Source organism: Dysidea avara, chromosome 13 (assembly GCF_963678975.1).
Source record: "Dysidea avara chromosome 13, odDysAvar1.4, whole genome shotgun sequence".
NCBI lineage: Eukaryota > Metazoa > Porifera > Demospongiae > Dictyoceratida > Dysideidae > Dysidea > Dysidea avara.
Genome location: NC_089284.1, coordinates 13,731,810 through 13,751,380, shown reverse-complemented (window position 1 = coordinate 13,751,380; position 19,571 = coordinate 13,731,810). Strand labels below are relative to the sequence as shown.

The window sequence follows — 19,571 nt, the reverse complement described above, 5'->3', positions numbered from 1 at the left end:
CGCATGGATGAGGTCACTGCTGCATGCATATAGTCTCGAACCCAGTTTGAGGTCTGGGTTCGAGACTAGTTTCAACCTCCCAAATGCGTATCCCTTCATTTTAATGGCCATCGTGTCGTGCCCACTACAGAATTCTCAATGTCTACTGGTAATACTATCAATATCTGTAGTATTAACTGTACGAAATTTCTAGGCAAGACAATTGGTATTTCTCCCACTGCTACTCGTAAGCTGGCCTCTGACAACATCAAACAGCAAATTAGTATTGTATCTCCAGCGTATTGACAACTGTTCTATTAGAGGGGAATACAAAGTGTGGATCCTTAAAAACTTTGTTACATGTACTTCACTTTCATATTGCTGTGGAGAGGCTTACAGTGTCATCCATTAAATCTGCTCAATCATCTGTGCTGAGGTTTGTGAAACAGTGGCTAAATTTACCTCGTAATTGCACTCCAGGAACTGTTTTCCATCCTGATGTTTTAGACCTTCCTTTTTTGCCTCATCTGAAGGAATCTGCTAAGCTATCTTATATCCTGGCTGTTGAACGCTCTGTTGACCCAATTATTGTTGAATTGCGGCATTCTCTCTTATCTGATGTCTTTCAGGATGCACCAGATGTTGTTTTTGATGCTCTTTCTGCTGCTAAATTTTCAGTTTCTAACATCCATTCCTCTACTTTTAAAAGCAAGGCTCATACCAGTTTACGGTCCTCTCATGTTCGCTATTGGAATTCCACTCTTGAACCATTGACTGTACAGAATAAATTCCTGGATATAGTTGCCCTAGAACAAAATTGTCCCTTGTGGAAGAGATTAATGTATGGTTTACCTGAAAAGCAACTTTCTTTCTTATTGCGTGCCGGTTGTGACACTTTACCAACACCTATGAATCAGGCTCGCTGGAATATAATCACTAATCCAGTTTGTACCCTTTGTCACTGTACTCAACCAACAACTAACCATATTTTAACTGGTTGTTCCATTGCACTTGATCAAGGCAGATACACTTGGCGTCATGACTCTGTTCTGCAGGTTCTTGTTCGTAACTTTAAGAAGGATTTACCACCATGTTATAAGATTTATGCAGATCTTCCTGGCTACCAGGCAAGTGTTAGTCCCCCAAGTACTATTCCACCTCATATTACATCTACTTTAAGCAGACCTGATCTAGATCTCGTGGTAGTTTCCACAGATTCCATCGCATTATTAGAACTCTCTGTAGTTACTAACATCACCTTTTAGCTGCAAGGAACCGTAAAGAAGATCGCTATGGTTCATTACTGACTGACCTTCAACAGGCTGGATTTTCAGTTAATCTTGTGACAATTGAGGTTGGCTAGGGTCCGCAATCCGAAAAATCAACTTCTACATATCAATCCCCCTACCATTGTGGGATGTTCATTGTAGTATCCCATTGCTTGATCCACCATGAAACCGGAGGTACGATTGTTGTCTTCACAGAAATATCATTTTCAGTATCTCACAAGATGCAAGATTTATTTTTAAAATTTCGTGCTCCACACAAAGGACCGGATGAAACTTGCTACTTAGCCAAATCGTATCCAGAGTTGTTGTAGTTGAAAACTACGCACAGAAATAAGTAAATGATTTGCTGGGTGTCCGGCACAGGGTTGCTTTTTTTGAAAAAACAGACAAAGAAATATGAAGTTTCGAATTCAAACTGCCCTACCACCCAGGGCAAGAGAAGCCAACTATTCCTTATAGTGTTTCGATACGGTTGAGTGCATAGTCTGTCTATGCTGTTAGTTTGGAAAAGATCTGAGACTTCTCACCATCTGGGTGACAAGCGTCAAAATTTTCTGCACTATCAAAGAATTGTGTCGCGCTTTCTAATCATTTCCAGCGTTTCTGCAGCCACAACAATCATCAATTATAGACTAAAACTATGGCAAAAGATGTCCCTGAACGTATGGTAATAGCGGTTGTCAATTATTGTTTCACCCACAGCTTCCACGCCTCGCTCTAAGCTATGCATCAAGGGAGGCAGCAAAATCATCCAAATTTGACTTCACCTCTAACGCTCCACAGCAGCTTCAAATCTTCACTAGATCACCCTACATCACCATTAAGCTTCAAAACAAACCGAAAATGCACAAAATCCTTCATTTTTGATTCGAGCTGGGTGGAGCTCCTGGTGAGCTGCTGGTATACTGCATCATATGAAATCACAGAAACACCAACTACTACTACTACCAAACGTTTTGATCCATCATTTATCATCATTCTAAACAAAATTAAGTGACCAGTGTGGCATCAGAAGTACTGGAAAGCACTTTGGTACCATTGAGAGAATCCCTTGAAACGACGCACGAAAACTTTGACGTTCTTCACCCAGATGGTGAGAAGTCTCAGATCCTTTCCAGACTAACAGTATAGACAGACTATGCATCCAACCTTATCACATCACTATGAGGAAGAGTTGGCTTTTCTTATCTTGGCTGGTAGGGCAGTTTGAATTTGAAAATTCGTGTTTTGTTTTCTGCTTTTTGAGAGAAAGCAACCCTGTGCTGGGAACCCAGTGAATCATTTGCTTATTACTGTGCGTACTTTTTAACTACATTAACTCTAGATAATACCTAGCTAAGCAGCAAGTTCTATCCTGTTCTTTGTGTGGAGCACGAAATTTAAAAAATAATTTTTGCATCTCACGAAATACTAAAATCGATAGTTCTGTGAAGACAACAATCGTGCCTCTGGTTTCATGGTGGATCTAGCAATGGGATACTACAAAATACATCCCACAATGGTAGGGGGATTGATTTGTGAAAGTTGATTTTTCGGATTGCGGACCCTAGGTTGGCTGTTTGGGCCATTTCATGACACAGACTGTCTCTAAACTAAGCGATGTATGCCATCTACCGAAGAATACTATTCGTTGTATTATGATTATGATTATGATTATGATTAGATACTGGAAAGACAGCACTCAGTGCTGGTTACATCCAGGAGGGGGGGGGACCCTCAAAACAAAAAGGGGGTTAATTACAACAAATCTAGTCCAAAAATACAATTATTAAACTGTTCTAGTGACTCTGTATCGATGATGTGATTAGGGAGGTTATTCCATTGCTTGATAGTTCCTGGAAAGTAACTCTGTTGGTAAGCAAGTGTTCTAGTTGGAGGAATTATATATCTGTATTGGTGATGCAATCTAGTTGGATATGAAGTAGGCTTGAAATACTCAGGGAGCTGGATAGATGGCAAAGCGTGATGTAATACTCTATATAGTAAGTTCAAACGATCAATACATCTTCTGCTCTGTAGGCTCTTCCAATGCAGTTGATCCAACAGGTAAGTGACACTACTCATTGGATTGTAATCCGATGCTACCCACCTTGCAGCACGACGTTGTACCTTCTCTAAAGTATTAATTAAGTATAGCTGGTGAGGGTCCCAGACACAACTAGCATATTCCAGCAGAGGACGTATTGATGTTAAATAGGCTGTTATCTTAACTTCTTTGGAGCATTTACTTATATTACGTTTAAGAAAGTTGAGACTTTTAGTTGCTTTGCCGCAAAGATGATCGATGTATTCTTCAGCAAGCAGCTCGTGTTGCAGTCTCCTGTTCATACAGGATCTTTAACTCCCGTGCTTCCACTACTTGGGATGTAGTTGATCTGTTTACCTGTTGAGAATCCACGTATATAATTGTTTAGTTTTGTAGTAGTTTATTTATTTTTTTGGTCTTGCCAGGGCTCCATACTTTTTAGTAATAACTTGGTAACCCTGAGACTGGACTCCTGACCTCTTGTAATTATTTGTTCATGTAATTGTCAATTATTATGACGTTTATCTCTCTATATATACCAACAGCATGCATGAATGCACAGACTGCACACAATCACCTTCGCTGCATGTTTCTTCCGATTGTTCGCAGTTAATGATGAGGCTCTAGCTATGATGCAGCTTGTTGTCATCCAGAACTAGAACAGTGCTTGTGCTCCATGGCAGACTTGCCTGCAGGTATAGCTATATAAAGGCTGTCACAGCATTTATGATCGTTCGTAGATATCGCCTCTTCCATCCTTTCTGCCAGTTTCTAGCGACGCCACAATTGTACCTTTGCTATACAGTACAGTGCTACATGAATTTGGCAGCTACAAAATCACATGTCGCTTGCTGGTAATAGGAATAGAGGATAACACCCCCTGGGTTGAGAGTCAACTGGGTGCATTCCACAAGCACTCATCATGTCTAGTACAACTACTTCACAGTGAATTGGTTAAGTCTACTTTATAGATGACTGCAAGTGGAAGCTATCCTGACATACGAGGAAACTTTGCAGAAAGATATATAGGAAGAGCTGCATTTGTAGCAATTGTGAGGTAAGAAGATGTGGCTAATTCATGATTCGCTATTAATTTGCTATCTATCATTGCATGGCAGTGGGATCTGCCATCAACATCACCTAGCTACATAAAGTTGTCAAAGGAAGTGACAACTGATGCTTTCAAATCTTGGACTGCTGATGATGTCTTGTAGTAGTACTGTAGATGAAATCACATAGTAAGTTCTGCTATAGTTCTTGGAATTGAGTATATATTTTGTGGTCTATTGAAGTTTGGCAGTGGAGAAACTTGTGATCACGGCTGGATCTTGTGAAAGCTATGAATGACACTGTACCAGGAATAGTATACATTAATTCAAGGTTTGCCACAGAAAAAAAATTGCCATAGCAATATTTTATTGTAACAAAATTTTTACAGATGCTACCTATAAGAACTATATAAAATATAACTAGTGATGAAACAGATTATGAGAAAAGAGCTGCACTCAACAGACAGAAATAAAAGAGCAAATCTACATTAATTTTAGTGATGTAACATCCCCAGAAAAAAAGAATCCTGAAGGTGTCAAGAACTTCAATTTGTGAACTGAAAATTATAGTTGCTGTACAAATGATGTGCTTTTTTACTTATTAATGAAATACGTATTGTGGGTAGTAAATACAACACAGGAGCGAGACATTGCTAGCTATATTACTAGCGCAGTATAAAGCAGATGCACAATATAGAAAATGTTGATTTCAGCTACAGGATTTTTTACATCCTGTATGCATTTCAGTGTTAATATGTACATTTCTTCACTGCTTCATTTCCAGCACCATTCTAGATGCAGTAAATCTTTCACTATCCTCTGTATGTAACTTTACTGAAATCTACTAATTTTCTAAGTATGAAATGTGGCTGAAATGACAAATTTCATGCACATTTTACACTCATTACCTACAAGCTGACATGGAACTTTTTGCCCAGTGACAGCCTTATCAAGCACATTTGCACAAACTCAGTCTCACATGGCCAGACCGATTTTTCTCTGAACGACACTTTTCGATTAGAAATTGTAAGTGTCTACTTGCAGCAGGTGCTTAGCTATAGCTAATTTCCAATCGATAAGTGCCATGTGAAGAAAAAGCAGTCTGGCCATGCAAGACTACATTTGTACTTCCATTATATATTTATATGATAAATGTTCCCAATTAATATATTCATATGGATTTAGCACACAAAAAAACAACGGACTACATTTTACTTAATGTATACCAAATTTTCTTAGGTAGCCATGCCAGTGCCAAGTACAATTATATCCATAGAAGTCGGTAAAGAAGGAATCAATTTTGAAATTTCTGCCAACTGGTCCTTTCAAGAATGCTTTCAATCCATCTAGTTTACTAGTCCCCCAAGGCTTGAATTCAAAATCAGTAGACATATCAAGATCAATATCTGCTGGTATGTTTGGATTAGTGTCCTCAATTATCACATAGTCACCCGCTATCATAAATTGATCCAAGTAAGCCATAACTTTGGTCATGTTTTCATGGCTATCTTCCACAACTAACCACGGGTGAGGAAGAGGTTGAAGAGTTGAAGGCGGCAAAAGCTCTCCAATGTTGGTTGTGTCACCTTCAATAAAATTGACATTGTCTGGTTTTTGCTGTTTGATTTCTTCACTTAGAAGAGAAGCGTTGATATCAATGGAGTGTACAAGGCAATCATAACCCAATGATTTAGCAGTATCATTATACCACATTGCTGAAGCACCAGTAAATGACCCCACTTCTATTACCGTCTTAGGTTTCACGTGACTAAATAACTGATAGTAGACGGCTGTGTCAAAGAACGTCTTCAACATAAATGCCCCACGATACTTGTTAAGGTATTTCTTCACGTACTCATAATAAACAAAAGATGGTGGAATATCACTACGGTCTTCTCTTTCTTCAATTGATTGAAACCTGGTAGGGCTGGCTAAAGCTTTTGCAAGCTTTTCATCGCACTGCTTGCTGAGTAGATGATAATCGTCGTTAAAATAGCCGCCGCCGTGACTACATTGGCTTGATGAGACAACACGACAAGCGTTGCGGTTCGATCTAAAATTCCCAATTATCAGTGGCTTGTGCAGCGGTGTACGAAGGCCTCTGGCCATGGTCACAGCAGCAAGACGAAACATGATGAGCGGAATGATGAGTAACAGTCGCTGAGTCTCCCTGTTTAAATAAAATTTTAAAAAAAATAAATTTAAAAAAAGTCAAAACTAGTCTAGTCCCCAGCCGTCCACGCGCTTGTCACGTGAATGTTCGCGTCATTTATGGCGTGATCCAGTGCGTGGGCGGCTGGAGACTCACCAATATATGAAGTATTATTGTGACTAATTACTTATATATAATTAATTTTGTTTTATGTAGTGAGTCACTGGCAGCACTTGCCAGTGGCTTTCAGTATAATGTACTGAAATAATAAATTTTTAAAAATGACCTCCCACCCTCACGAGAATCCCAAATTTTGTGGATGAGAAACCGTGACAAGTAATCAAGAGACACACAAAGAACTAAGTGGCAACCTTCAAAGGAAACTGTGAGTTGCAATGTGGATTATACCATAGATTTTCCCTACCTATGATTATGTTGACTTTAAAAAGGACCTAGTAGAGTTCACTCACATATGCATCATGAATGTGTCAAAGTGGATGTTGACCTTTGAAGCTGGTCACTGTGAGGCCTATCATGCAAACCATGCATTTGAGCAGTAGGCATTCAGATGCACAGCAAGTTAGCTATTAAACAAAGTGCACATTCATGGTATTCACTTCTTGATAACCTGTGCCACATGATCTTAATGATCTTTCTATCGGAATAGTTACCATACTTCCTCAGGCCTAATTTGAAGGTATGCACTATACATGATATTGTTAGCTACATATAGTGCAGCACATGGAATAACAACCTGTGACAAGAAGTTGAAATAGCTGACTATTTGGATGTACTAGTAACATGAGAGACTCAAGTGTTGGTATTGTACATGGTTAGCACTTGTAGGTGGGCTTATTATGAAGATGTGAACATCACAAGCAATCCGCAATCATGCAAACAGAAATACTGCAGGCTCGACCCAATAATAGATCACACATTCCAGTTTCATAATACACACTATAAACATGTTCACTTCATCTTCTTAAGAAATCCATGCCAATTCCAGGTACAATTGTAACCATAGAAATCAGTAAAGAAGCTATCGACTAGATATTGATGATCACATTCTTTCACAAATGTTTTCAGCATATTCAATTTTCCTGATCCAATGGGCTCACATTCCTGTGGAGGTAATGTGAGCTTGGAAGGCTCACGAGGGTCAGTATCTTCTACCACAATGTAGTCACCGGCTTTCATAAAACTGTTCATATAATTCAACACGTTAATACAATTGTGATGTACATCTTCGATAACCAGCCAAGGATGTGGCAGGGTTTGTAACATGGATAATGGAAAAGCCTCTCCTATTCTGTAACTGTCACCAAGGATGAAAGTGACGTTCTCTGGTTTCGTCTTCATGATGGCCTCATCGATCAATGTGTGATCGATATCTAGTGAGTACAGATGACAGTTAAGGCCTAGAACTGTAGCAGTGTCAGCGAACCAAGCTGCACTGGCTCCGCTGAAAGTTCCCAGCTCTATCACTGTACTTGGTCTCATGTGATAAAAGAACTGTTGATACACACTTAACTCCTGGGGTTTTTTTAAGATGACGGAATCACGATAGAGGGTAACGTACTTTCCCAGACTTATGCTGTCGTCGTAAACAGATATTGGGATATCGCTGCAGTCCCCTCTCTCAGTAATTGCTTGGTAGCGTGTGGGGCTGGTCAGCAGCCGCTGTAGCCTCTTGTTTCCATCTAGAATTGTTTGTGGGTACTGCGGTGCCAGCTGACTGGCTACATCATCATTTACCGAGCAGTATTTACGAAACACGCCATACTGAGATAACGACGTTTAAGAAATCGCTCAGGAAATCTGTGAAATCCACTCAGGACTGTAGTAGCTGGCAAAATACTGGCACGTATCATTTCTTCAATCAAGGTGAGAACGAGGGTGACAGGAGGCTGAAGTTTTGTCTCGGGTTTTGTTCACCATACACAGTCTATTTCAGGTTGGTTGTCCACGTAAGCCAAACGCAAAATATCACGTGAATAGAAATAACCAATGAAATTTCACACTAGGCGGACGGCGCTAGTTTAAACTGAAGGCTGCTGATCTCATTGGCTACTTTCAAGCACGTGACTTTTGACACTTTGTTTCTCTGGTCAACCAACCAGAAATAGACTGTAAGTGCCTGAGTTCATATATAAAAAAGCGTTTTCATCACGTGATTAATTGGTGGGGTATAGTATATTCATAGATATTATAACACCTGGATTGGAAACGGTTTTCGCGGACCCAATATACACTGTAGTTATGACGTAGGCACTCTTGAAACAATCCCTGTTATTCGCGCTAGGGAAAAATAATTACCTTTGGATGCTGAAAAGTCACTCGAGAATCTGAAAACTGATGAGTTATCGACGTGGTCAGTCATATTATAACATGCTGTACATGCTAGTCTAGTTTTTATACGAAAAAAATGCATATTCGCGTTTTGAAAAACGGAGTGGCTATTCGCACGGTCACGTACTAATAGCTTCGTGCTATTCGCACGGCAGTCACGTGGCGGGATTTTTCTTTCTGGACCTTTCTCTGTGGTCTTTCGTAACATGCCCGATGTTTTGTATAGGAGACGAGTTCGAGAGTTACGATGATCTTAAGGAGACAGTCTCTACCTTTGAAAGAACGGAATTCGTCCAATTGAACGATCAACATCGATCAAGATCAATAGATTCAGCAGCAAAATGTGCACCATCGAAGGTATACAATGAAGATTTGAGGTATAGAGAAATAGATTTTCCTTGTGCACACACAGCAAAATGTTCGGACTGCATTTAAGGGTGAACGGCCGTGGGAGATACAGGGAGGGAGCCAATGTAGCATACCAAGATCGAGATACTCTAATAGAGCAGTCATAGTATTAGAACAGTGTGTAGCGAGCTCGAGCTTCTTAAGGAGTTATGTTCATTTTCAGGCAGTGATAAATGCATAGTTGCATGTTAGGGTGGGCAGCTATATTGTCAGCAGGCTGTGACCTTTTTTCAGTGGTCTCACCTTACCAAACCAGACAATGTAGTATGCCATTTTGACCCCCTTTCCAAAGGTCTGCATGGTTCTGCCCCTGGTGTGTGTCACTTTTGCTATCACATAGGCTCAATTGTCTTGACATTGTGATTTGACAATTAATGCCCAGTGAATCCTGGTGCTGACTCTTGCTTGTCAGGTATTACAGAAAATTTTTCCTATTTTAGAATCAAATTCTGTCCATTGTCATGCTTCCTCAGAGTTGTAGACCCCCTAAAGCCACAGTTCAATAACATTTCATTTCATTTTATTAATTAGCAAAGCCCCTAAAAGGGTAAAACGCTAATACAAAAATTTATTTAGTTATTAGTTAATACAAGTTTAAAATCTGCGAGGGATAGGTTATTAATGTTATTGATTTGGAGACTGTTCCATTCAGGTATCGTTTTGGGGAAGAAGGAGAATTTGTAAGTATCACAAGAGGTTTGAATGTGGTAAAATTTACAGGGATGATTTGATCTAGTTGATGTCAGTCTTGCGGGTGAGGGTAAATATTGTTCAGGTATTAATTGAAGATGATTTACAACTTTGAATAGTAGAATCAATCCAAGATATTTGCGATGACTTTGGAGTGTTGGCCATTTCAAATCATTTAGCATCACAGTTACACTGTCCAAATTATTATTCCATGGTTTGTCGAGAACAAATCTTGCTGCTCTGTGTTGAACTGACTCTAGTTTGTTGATGTCTGTTTGATGGTGAGGGTCCCAAATAGGAGCACAATATTCAAGTAGTGGAAGCACTAGTTGTTTGTATGCTTGTTCTTTCAAGTAAGTAGGGCAGGTTCTTAGATTTCTTTGTAGGAATCCCAGTGTTCGATTTGCTTTGTTACAAGTATTCAGGATGTGAACTAAACAAGGGGATACTACTTGTTCTACTGGAGAAACAATGAAAGTGATGTATGTGATGGAATTAAGGTAAAATTCAGCCTTGTCTCTGTTTGTATGCTACTGAATGATAAATTTCTTTGTTACTGTAGCATGGCATCACTCTTGTATTTGCATCACTTTGGAAGAGGCCAAGAGAATGAATGATGTTGGAGAAATGTGGTTTTGTAACTAAGGGATGCAAGGATGCATTTGGAAACTCGGACTGCATGACTCCTATTGTATTATTTTTATCTAATTAATCTGATAGAGATTTACAAAATAGAGAGATTTATAAGTAGAGATGCAGTATGGTAATAAGTAGAGATTTACAAAATACCACACACTTTACAGTGTGTGGTATTTTGTAAATCTCTACTTATTACCATATCAGTTTATATTCTCTGACTAACTGATTATGAACTTCATGACAGCTGTCACAGAAATATCGGTCCGGGTAAAATCGGTCCGGCTGGACCGATTTTGGATACCAAAACTGGTCCGGACAAAATTTGGTTGACCAAGTTTAGTCCTGCTGGACCATTTTTGGCATCCAAAATTGGTCCGGCCTGACTAAAATTGGTCCGGCCAAAACTTGGTTGGCCTCATGCACCCCCTGACCACTTGGACCGATTTTGGTTGGTCCGCGGGTGTGTGGACAGGTCGATCCATGCTAAGTTTTTTGTGACGGATCACTGCAGCCGACTTAGCCTGGAAACTATATAAATGAGTAGCGTATAGTTTATGATTATGATTATATTATATTGGAAAGACAGCAATGTGCTGATATACATCCAATAATATAAATTTACTTATTAATGTTGGTCCAGGAGTTTGTCATAACTAGATGGTTCGTTTCCCGAGTTGATATACGGGTTAGTAGCTAGAAACTAAATTCCATGTCATAGCTCTATATATGCAGCGATGAACATAGTCGCAAAATTAATGCTGTTTTAATTTAAAGCAGTGTGAGATGATAAAAGTCTTGCATTCTTCTTTTCCATGTCAGTAGCTAGCTGTCCGAGTGGGAAGTAGAGGTTTTCTTCTGGCATACATCAACTCAAATGCATGGTCAATACTGGACTCTTGGTGTGTAATGTTGTATGCAAAAACACAGGCATCAAGATATTCTTCCCAAGTATATTTTTACATGCTCAATAAACTTCACAAGCATCATCGGCTCTGCAGTGTTTGGTTGAATCTTTCATCCAGCCTGTTAGTATTGATTATGACAAACAACTATAGCAACATGACGGAAATCACCAGCCTATGCTGGATCACTTATACTTGAGGATGGTAGACAATTATAAAATCTATCATAAAACATGTCTTATCTTCAACTTCTGCATATAGCTAGCTCAGAATTTAATTTGTTAATTCTGACCCTTGGTCAATTCTTCATTAATCTGGGAATACCCATGCATGCATTGTCATAAACAGCTACACATATCATCTCAGGGACTGATCCAGAGGGGGTGGATGGGGTGGCTAGCCAGCCACCCACCATGCATAGCCTTGCAGCCACTCAGACATGCATTATTTAATAATGCTGAATATTACTGATCATGAACATGCACTATTTCGTTATATCAACGTGAACTAAATGCCTGCATTGCATCAGATTCCAATGCTAGCTGGCTATAACCTTACAGTAGATGGTAGCAATATACATGAACTTATCTATGATCATGGGCAGTACATTAACTATCACCTGGTAGAGGACTTTTTGAAGGAAAATATGGGGTCTGCTTTTAGGATTGAGTCAATTTTACTTTTATGTCTGCAGCAATTCACCCTAAGGCCATGAAATAATGCGACTGCCTCAAAATTTTAAGTTGGCTAAGTAGTGAAAAGCATACTGAGAATATTATAGCTACAACCTTTATGGTGATGTTTCTTCTTGTGGGGCATGTCATGAGTAGGAGATGATAGTTCACATTTAGTTATTCAATGGAGTAAACCTAAACTATCATCTCCTACATATCACATATGACAGAGAGGAATGTGCAGTATGTGTTGCGTGTGCACAGGTGTATTATAGTTTGTTTTAACCACTGGTGTTAACTCATGATCAACCTGTACTGGGATTACAAAATACATTACGCCAGGAAAACTTGATTACTAGTTTCTCATCCACAAAAATTCAGATTTCCATGCAGGCGGGAGGTTATTTATCATTATTGATTAGTAAAGAAATACTCCAAATCAAGCTGTCTGTTATAAAGGTTAACTAAAACCTTTTAAGAACTATTACTGACGTATTAGCTACCTTTTCTGAGGTGCAAGTGACATTTGCTGTGCTGTAAAATGATAACCAGCCTTCCTAACATCAAAATACGTGTGCACGTGATTGATAACAGCAACAATGAAATTAGAGGCGGTGAGGTAAAAAGGGATGCGGGTGGGGATGAGAAACAATTAATCAAGTTTGCCTGGCCTTATTATGTTCACAAGGGCATGCTACTAGCTATGTGCTTCACTGTACTAGCTAGATGATAATATTGTCAGCCCTTCTTCCCTGATGTAACTACCAAGACATTCAAGGCTCTCATCTTAAAATCTGGGCCAGCAACCCACCTTGGTTTATTCTGGATCAGTGACTGCATCTCCTACTGGTATATGTGCACAGGTGAAAGTTGGTATCTGAAAACGTTCGCGATCAGGACCGTAACGAACTGGAACTATCGCGGATTGCCGTGATGTCGACGGATTCCCCTCAGCTCGAGCACACACAACACATGCCACAGTATTCTCACGTGATTAAACATTACATAATACATTCTAAATAGTACACACTAATTCTAAATAATAAGCGCTATATAACCTGTTCTCTACATTTTCTCCGGGGGGCGGCGTAGTGTATTAGTCCACTTTGAAATTGTCTTCATAGCTCTAGTAGCAGCTGCTCTCTTAGGTCTTGGTAGTACTGGACCATCACTTTGAACGTCAGCATTAGATTGTTGTTGCATACTTACTGGGGTTGAACTATCCTCTGTACTCTCTCCAGTCAAATTGTTATTTGGAGTGCTGACAACTTCCAACGGATATAGTCTGGTGATGGGTCTATTAGTCTTGTAGTTAGCAGTTGAAATGTGGGCTGAGCGAACTAATCCATCATTTCCCTTGACTAGATCATCCACTATAGCCAACTTCCAGTGGAGTCTTGGGGTGTCATCATGGACCAACACAACATCACCCTTCTTGATGCACTGTTTGTTATTTCCTGAAGCTTTGTGAAATTCTCTAAGGGCAGTTAAATATTCCCTTTTCCAACGAAACCAGAACTGTTGAATAAGTCTTGAGTGCTTGTTTACAGCCTTTCTCATGTCTTTGTCAGTCAAGTAGGATGGATCAGTGATCTCCTGGTCATCAATAGGGTGTGGAGCAGACACTATTCTTCTGCCGTACATGAGGTGAGCCGGGGTAAGAGGTTCAGGGTCAGAAATATCGGTAGACACATAAGTGGTCGATCATTAAGCATGCTCTCAATCTCAACAACAACCGTCTCTAAAACTTGCAGTGATACAAACGTTCTTCCTAGGGTTTTCTTTACTGCCTGCTTTGTGAGGCCTATAAGGCGCTCCCAAAACCCCCCATACCATGGGGCCCGTTTAGGTATAAAACTCCATGTGACATGTTGACGCCCCAAAGCTTCCTTCAGATCATCAGATTCAAACAGTTGCTTAATTTCCTCCACAGCAGCAAGATAAGTAGAGGCATTGTCAGATAGCATCTGTGTTGGGAGTGACTTTCGGCTTGAGAATCTACGAAAAGCAAGTAAAAAACTATCCACAGTTAAGTCATGTACAATTTCTAAATGAACTGCCCTAGTACAGGCGCAGGTAAACAAGCATATGTAAACCTTCCTCTCTCCTGTTGTGTCTCTTACATACAGTGCCACAGTGAAGTCAACTCCTGTGACTTTAAATGGCTGAGATGCTTCTACACGCATTCTTGGTAACGGTGGAGGATCTGGAGCTTGGTAAGGTTTACCCATGAGTCTCTTGCATGTCACACACTGGCGTAGCTGCTTCTTGACACGTTGTCGAATAGTCGGAATCCAGAAGACTTGTCTCAACGCGGTTACGGTGGCACTGACTCCAGCATGGTGAAGCTTCTTGTGTGTTTGTTGTATAAACATGTCGTGTTTGGGGGGTAGTAGAATTGGAAATTTGGCAGCATCTGCTACAGGGACATTGTGTATTCTGCCACCACATCATATGAGGTTACTCTTGTCAAGGAACAATCTCAGCTGCTTAACCAGCGTAGGGCAATGGTGCTTACTCCTCTTCATCAAATAGGAGAGTTCCTCCTTGAAACATGAGTGTTGGCTACTTGAGATCCAGAGCTTCTTAGCTGCCTGCAATTCAGAAGCACTCAAGGGTCCACTTAGTCTAGTGTGTTGTCGAGACAAATTGTGAGTAAACCTCAAAACATATGCAGTTACAGCTAACAACTTGTAGATGTTACTGTGGCGTGTGATGGTGACAACATTTGAAATACCTGTAGTAATGCTGGCGTCATCTTCTGGTGTAGTCACTTCTACCTCCTCCTCAGCTTCTGCTATGTTGATGTGTAGAATACCTGTTGGCAACCACTTGGGCCATTCAGATTCTGATGGTAACCAGCAGGGACCGTGAAGCCACAACTGTGAAGAAAATAACTGCTGGGCTGATATGCCTCTTGTAAGTAGGTCAGCTGGGTTGTCTGATGTTGGAGTAAATGACCACATCTTAGGTGGGAAGGAGTTGACAATTTCAGTGACACGGTGATTGATAAATGGCTTTGAACTGGTCTGTTTGTAAATCCAATACAGCACAATTTGGCTATCAGTCCATAAGTGAGTATTGGTAGATAAATTGTAACTATGTAGTGAAGACTTGACAAAGTTAGCTAGTCGAGAAGCCATTACTGCAGCCATTAACTCTAGTTTGGGTAGTGTAACAGTCTTGGTAGGTGCAACTCGGCTCTTGGACATCACTAAACAGACCTTGCCCTGCTGACATAAGTACACTACTGTGCCATAAGCTTTGGTGTTGGCATCTGAAAACACATACATGTTACAAGTATTGTACCTCTGATTAAATGGTGTGAAGTAGGGTCTTGGTACTGTTAGCTTGGGTAACTCAAACAAGTCAGCAAGAATACCGATCCATCTGTCTCTGATATCAGTTGGTAGAGGCTCATCCCAAGAGAGCTTGCTTTGCCAAATATCTTGAAGTAGTATCTTGGCCTTAATTGTAATGGGTGTAGCCCATCCTAGAGGATCATAGATTTGTGAGGATGTTTGCAACACGTCTCTCTTGGTAAGTAGACTTGTGTTAGTGGACAGCTTCTTTGGGGAGAGCGACAAAGTATCAGTTGCTATGTTCCACTGTAACCCCAAAATTCCAACTGTTGTGCTAGGATCTCCTGTCTTCTCTTTGGCTACAAGTTCTTGGAGCTGTTGACTGTTAGAGGACCACGACCGCAGATTAAACTTTGCCTTAACCATGATTGTTCTAGCTTGAGTGTAGTACTGTACTACTTCCTCCTCTGTATCACAGCCTGACAAAATATTATCTACGTATAGATCCTCTTTCATATCATCAGCTATGGGTGAAGGCATATTGTTTAGATGTAGATTAAGAACAGCAGCAAGCATGAAGGGGGAACTACAGGAGCCAAATGGTACAACTGCAAAGCGGTACGCCTGAAACTTGCTGTCTGGTTTATCTGGTAGCTTTGGCCATAGGAAGCGAGTAAAGTTCCGATCATCATTATGCAACTGAACATGTAAAAGGGCCTTCTCGATGTCTGTAGAAAGTGCATAATTATGATTACGGAATCTGAGTAAGATGGCACAAAGGTTATTAAGGAATGGAAGCCCCACCATCAAACAGTCATTGAGACTAGGAGAATTTGAATGTTCTCTACAGCTACAGTCGTATACGATACGAATAGGTGTTGTGGTGGAATCCTTCTTCACAGGGCGATGTGGTAAATAGTGTGTATTGTTGGTACTGTGATCATTAATCCTCTCAATAAATCCACGTCTCTCTTGTTCCAGTATTATCTCATCATAGATCTTTAAGAGTTGTGGAGTACCCCTTAACTTGTTGAGCAGGTGAGTTGTTCTCTTCTGACAAATGGCAAAATTTGATGGTAAGAATGGTCTGTCTTCCTTCCATGGGAATCTTACTACATACATTCCTGTGGGTGACTGATAAACACAAGTATCTTGGTATGTCTGTAGGAATGATGAGTCAGATGATTTGTCACTGGTAGTGCCAATTGCTTCTACTGACCAGAATTGTTCTAGATCTGGTGCTTCTGGAGTAGGTACTGCTGAAGTGAGTTGTAAAAGAACTGACAATGATGATTCTAGAAGTGGAGAAGGTACTGGTCCTGACAGCAAATAGCCCAGCTTGGATTGCTGAGCTGTGGGACCGTCTCCTCTGACTATGTGATCTTGGATAAATGTCCAATAATAGTCGGTCCCAATGAGGATGGAAATCTTGAATTGATGGTTGGAGGTTACTGGGTGTGCCAACTTGAGACCTTGTAAATACGACATGTTTCTGACCGAAGAGTTGATTGAGCTTTGAATAGGAGCTGCTATGGATGGTATAACCAGAACTGATATTGGAATAACTTCACCGGATATCGTCTCAATCTCTACAGTTGCCACACCAAGCTCTTGGTATGAAGTTGTAGTAGTGCCAAAGGATGCTAGTGCCATTCCTTGTGTTGAAGTCGGCTGAATGCACAGTTCAGTGGTAAGTTCAGCAGAAATAAATGAGTGTTGAGCTCCTTCATCGAATAAAATGTTGGCCTGTGTCTTGATGGAGCCAGCAATAACAGGGGCAACAGCTGTCTTCAATAAACAAGTATAGTTGTGGGAGTGACTATTAAGTGCTGAAGTAAGCAGACCAGCTGTTGCGACAGGGACAACTTGAACATCAGATGATGCACCACCTTGGTTACTGCTTCTGTTGTCATTGGGTCTAGGTGTCTCACTGCTGCACAGACTTGTGTGATGTCGTTTCTTGCATTTCTTGCAGCGAAATCTGGATGTGCATTGAGAGATCTTATGATGGCCCAAACAGTTAAAGCACAAGTTTTCCTTCTTAACTATGTCAATCCGTGCTTGCTGATCTGTTGTAACACAGGAGTGTGAAGGATGTGGGCCCTTACAAAAGACACAAGCTGTACTTTTCTTAGTACCTGAGTGAGAACCTGGGGGATTGCTCTTGGATCCAACATAAAATGCCGCTGTGCTTCTGGAGGAAGCATGTAAATCTGTTGGTTGGTAACCAGATTCGAGAACTCTGATCTCCTTCAAAATAGCTGCTGTCAACTCATCAAACGTCCACTCAGTATTTGCCTGTCCTCGTGCAAGATTTCTTCTAATCTCTGCAGGGAGCTTCTTCAATATAACTGACACCATTATATCACCATACGAGTCCTTCGACTTCCCCAAAGAAGCAAGTGCCCTTGTGTGTGTTGCAACTGTGTCATAAAGCAGACGGAGACTGGTAAGGCTTGCAGTAGCATTAGGCATATCTAACAAGACTTGCATGTGTGCATTGATCAGTTTGTGGAGTTGTCCAAATCTCTCTTCAAGTAGTGCAACTGAATGCTGGTAGTTCAGCTCTGTGAGTGGAAGACCTGCTATGGCTCTTGCAGCGTCTCCTTGTAACTGGGCCTTCAAGTAGTTAAACTTTTGTATACCACCTAAGGCAGGATTTGTGTGCACTGCTGCATTGAATGAGTCCCAGAAAGTTTGCCAGCTTAAGGGGTCTCCAGAGAAAGTAGGCAATGTGAGCTTAGGGAGACGACTGTTAGCTGATTGTAAGGAGGCATGTACATGGCTTCTCTGTTCTGGGGTGGTAATAGAGCTATAACTCGAAAGGCTTGTTGTACTTGTAATAGTGGTCACTGGTAACATTGGAAGTGCTAAAGAATTAAGACTTGCTGTGGTGTTTGTAGCAGGCACTAGAGAAGGTAACAGCAGCGGGGTAGTGAGTGGCACTGTTGTGACTGTGGCATTGCTGCTGGCTGTTGGTTGAGTTGCTAGACTAACAATGGATGGTATTGGGACACTACTAACAATGGTTGATATAGTCTGGTATGTAGAGTTTAACAGTGGACTAGCTTCTAGTGATAGTGTAGTGGCTGAGCTCATAGGCTGTATGTGTGGATTTGATAGTAATGGACCCATCTCAGTTGATGGTTGAGTGGTGGGGTTTATCAATGTATGTGGCTTTACACTGTTCTTATTTAGCTCTATAAACCTCTTCACCTTAGCAATCTTATCCATGATTGAGTCCTCGAGTTCTCCAGCTTCGATCATAGCCTCAGTGAGTTCCTCAGGTTCCTTAATCAGCGTGGTGATCCGTTCATCTAGCTCAGCGATCTTAGTCTGTTTGCTGCTCAGTTGTTCGACGGCAGTAGTCAAGGTTGTGATAGTATAATCGTCGGTCTCAGAGTTAAACAAGTCGTCAATCTTATTGTAGAGCCTCGTGACGTGTGACTTGTAGGCCTTCCGGGAAGCTTGAAGGCGTGTTAGGTCCTCCATCAGAATGATTCGCTAAAACGACAGGAACAAAAAAAACAGTACTGACAGTTAACGAAGCTTGCCTTAAATGGTACCGTTAACTGCTAGGCAGTCTGCCACGGTACCACGACTTCTGGGGGTGTACGGTGAAGTAAGAGTCCCGGTCGAGGGTCGAGTCAGTTGCGTCAGCAAATCACTCCCACTGGTCCACAGCACCAAACAATATCTGAAAACGTTCGCGATCAGGACCGTAACGAACTGGAACTATCCCGGATTGCCGTGATGTCGACGGATTCCCCTCAGCTCGAGCACACACAACACATGCCACAGTATTCTCACGTGATTAAACAGTACATAATACATTCTAAATAGTACACACTAATTCTAAATAATAAGCGCTATATAACCTGTTCTCTACAATTGGTAAAAATTTAAAGTTGGTTAAGTAGTGAAAAGCATTCAGGGAATATTATAGCTATAACTTTTAAGGAAATGTTTATACCAGTGTATAGGACCATGTGATCAGTAGGAGATGATAGTTCACATTTAGTTATTTAATGGAGCAAACCTAAACTATCATATCATCTCCTACATATCACATACAAAAGAGAGGAATGTGCAGTATGTACACATGCAGGTGT

At 40.8% G+C, this 19,571-nt stretch overlaps 2 protein-coding genes and 1 long non-coding RNA gene across 3 annotated transcripts; 1 reads left to right on the top strand and 2 right to left on the bottom strand.

The window, feature by feature from the left end:
- The first annotated feature begins 3,555 nt into the window (after positions 1–3,555).
- On the top strand, positions 3,556–4,955 carry LOC136243646 (uncharacterized). Its single transcript, XR_010694943.1, has 5 exons — positions 3,556–3,989; positions 4,035–4,351; positions 4,413–4,532; positions 4,587–4,674; positions 4,733–4,955. It is a non-coding gene; the product is annotated as an uncharacterized lncRNA (long non-coding RNA).
- Positions 4,956–13,782: 8,827 nt separating this feature from the next.
- Positions 13,783–14,532, bottom strand: LOC136242263 (uncharacterized). The gene has a single exon (XM_066033677.1). The coding sequence runs from the start codon at positions 14,530–14,532 to the stop codon at positions 13,783–13,785; it is 750 nt and encodes a 249-aa protein (XP_065889749.1).
- Positions 14,533–14,607: 75 nt separating this feature from the next.
- LOC136242262 (uncharacterized) lies at positions 14,608–18,951 on the bottom strand. Its single transcript, XM_066033676.1, has one exon. The coding sequence runs from the start codon at positions 18,949–18,951 to the stop codon at positions 14,608–14,610; it is 4,344 nt and encodes a 1,447-aa protein (XP_065889748.1).
- Positions 18,952–19,571: the final 620 nt, after the last annotated feature.

Excerpts from the sequence above, each read along its gene's own strand:
- LOC136242262 (XM_066033676.1), bottom strand. The coding sequence starts at position 18,951 with ATGGAGGACCTAACACGCCTTCAAGCTTCCCGGAAGGCCTACAAGTCA.
- LOC136242263 (XM_066033677.1), bottom strand. The coding sequence starts at position 14,532 with ATGTTTATACAACAAACACACAAGAAGCTTCACCATGCTGGAGTCAGT.